Source organism: Aplysia californica, unplaced genomic scaffold (assembly GCF_000002075.1).
Source record: "Aplysia californica isolate F4 #8 unplaced genomic scaffold, AplCal3.0 scaffold00365, whole genome shotgun sequence".
Taxonomy (NCBI): domain Eukaryota; kingdom Metazoa; phylum Mollusca; class Gastropoda; order Aplysiida; family Aplysiidae; genus Aplysia; species Aplysia californica.
The window spans coordinates 25,281-27,188 of record NW_004797635.1 but is presented as its reverse complement, the minus strand read 5'-3'; the positions used below and the strand labels follow the sequence as shown (position 1 = coordinate 27,188).

General features: G+C 44.0%; 1 protein-coding gene across 1 annotated transcript in view; it reads right to left on the bottom strand.

Moving 5' to 3' along the window:
* LOC106012410 (histone-lysine N-methyltransferase, H3 lysine-79 specific) overlaps window positions 1–1,101 on the bottom strand; it is a gene marked incomplete at both ends in the record, with an annotated part of 26,398 nt that extends 25,297 nt beyond the window's left edge. The window contains 1 exon segment of the mRNA XM_013085327.1: window positions 516–1,101. Within this exon segment, the coding sequence (XP_012940781.1) occupies window positions 516–1,101 (586 nt within the window).
* Between the last annotated feature and the right edge of the window lie 807 nt (window positions 1,102–1,908).

Genomic DNA, 1,908 nt, shown 5'->3' with positions numbered 1-1,908 from the left:
TCTCTCTCTCTCTCTCTCTCCTCTTTTCATACTCTCCCTCTCCCCGTCCCTCCTCAAACCCACCCACATCACGCATAGAAAACGTCACACCAGACAACACCAGTGCCTGTTGTATAGCGGTCAGGCGCTTTTCTCTCGCACATAGAAGACCCAAGTTTGATTCCGAAGTGGGGAGATATTTTTTAAAATCAAGTTTCTCGGTGTTCCTACTGGAACGTGGTATCCCTCACTCTCACACAAGTTTGGCCCTGACAGGCATGGGTTGGATGCCCGCCTCCTAAATGATCAAAATAATGTCGATGGGGGTGTAAAAACAACTAAAACAAACAAACAAACAGAAGGACAAACAAACAAACAAACAATCAATCAATCAATCAAACTGACAACCAACCAGCCAAACAAACAATCAAACATATAAACAAACAAAATAATTTAAAAACAACAACGATATAATAACAACAATAAAACAAGATTTAAAAAAACAAACATCAGGCAACAGGGGGTGTAGTACTCACTAATTTCATCATCCATGTCCAGAACTTTCTCCATCAGCTCGACTCTCGACTCATTCCCGGATATGTTGACCTTTGACTTCCCGTCGGCGTAGTCAGCCAGAACGCTCTTGGCGCCACTTCCGCTGTCTTTGGAGGCGCCCGCTGAATCTGGACTCGTCCCAGATTTTTCTTTTGAGTCGGCCATATTTTCTTCTCGCTCGACTTGTTCCTGCCGTGGCTCGGAGTCGTTCCGATCCTTCTCTTGCTCCTTCTCTTTTTCTTTCTCCTTCTCCTTCTCTTTCTCCTTCTCTTTCTCTTTTTCTTTCTCCTCCCTCACAGGATTCGAAACCTCGACTTTTTCTTCTTCTGGTGAGGACAGCTCGAAACGTACCTCTTTATCTTTGCTTCCGTGTTCTTTATCTTTTTGGATTCCTTTAACTTTAATCGCCCCGTCGTCTCCGGCTTTACCTGCTTTGGCTTCCCGGGGTTTCTCTTGGTCTTCTCTACTACTTGGCGCTCCGCTGCTCGCGTCCTTCTCTCGGGGTTGGGCTAATGGTAGGAGAGGTGGTGGGTTGTCTAACTTGGGATCCAGCAAGGATCGGACACCTGAAACGATGATCAAACAATGCGGTTTAGGAAAACAGTAAATTAGGAGGAAAATGTCTATTTGTATTATGATACGCTACAACATGCACTCTGGTGTATTTCCGGTTCACTATGCAGTGCACTGTAAAGACTCAGTTGCGAGCACCGTGAAACCTCTACTATGAAAATGAAAGACTCAATTTGAACCAAACGAAGGGTAAAGGGAGAAACGTATGGGGAGCACTCGACTACAAAGAGGCTGGCGTTTTGCCCATCAGTTGGGTGCAATGCTGTGGCCAGTGATGTGCACGCTTCAATCACAGTGATGTTTTTGGGGTGTATTTTTTTACTGGGAGCGATGAGCGGTGGCCAGGACGGGGAGTGGTTTAGGTGTACAAAGCTATGGAATTTTCTCAGAATCTAACGTGAGCGTAATTCTTTCAAACAGCGCCGCTTATCCCTACTGAACCAAGTTGGTTACTATAACCACCCAAAAAATATTTCCAGGGATTTTTTTTCTAACAAGAATCACTGGTTTGTGTGTAATAAATACGTGTGTCATTTGAAAAAACCCACCCCAGAAAGTAACGTATTCGAAAGAATTTTACAAGAATTTCTACGCGTCTTCACTTTTTAAGAATACTGTGAATATTCTTTTAACATCTTTATCACTGGTGCGAGAACAAAACTTTACAAATAAAAATCCGAGGGTAGATGTTAAGCAGTATATCAGATCACAGGCGGACCAAAGCCAATTCTGTGGCGTAGTTCGGGTCATCACACACACACACACACACACAACACACACACACATACACACACACACACG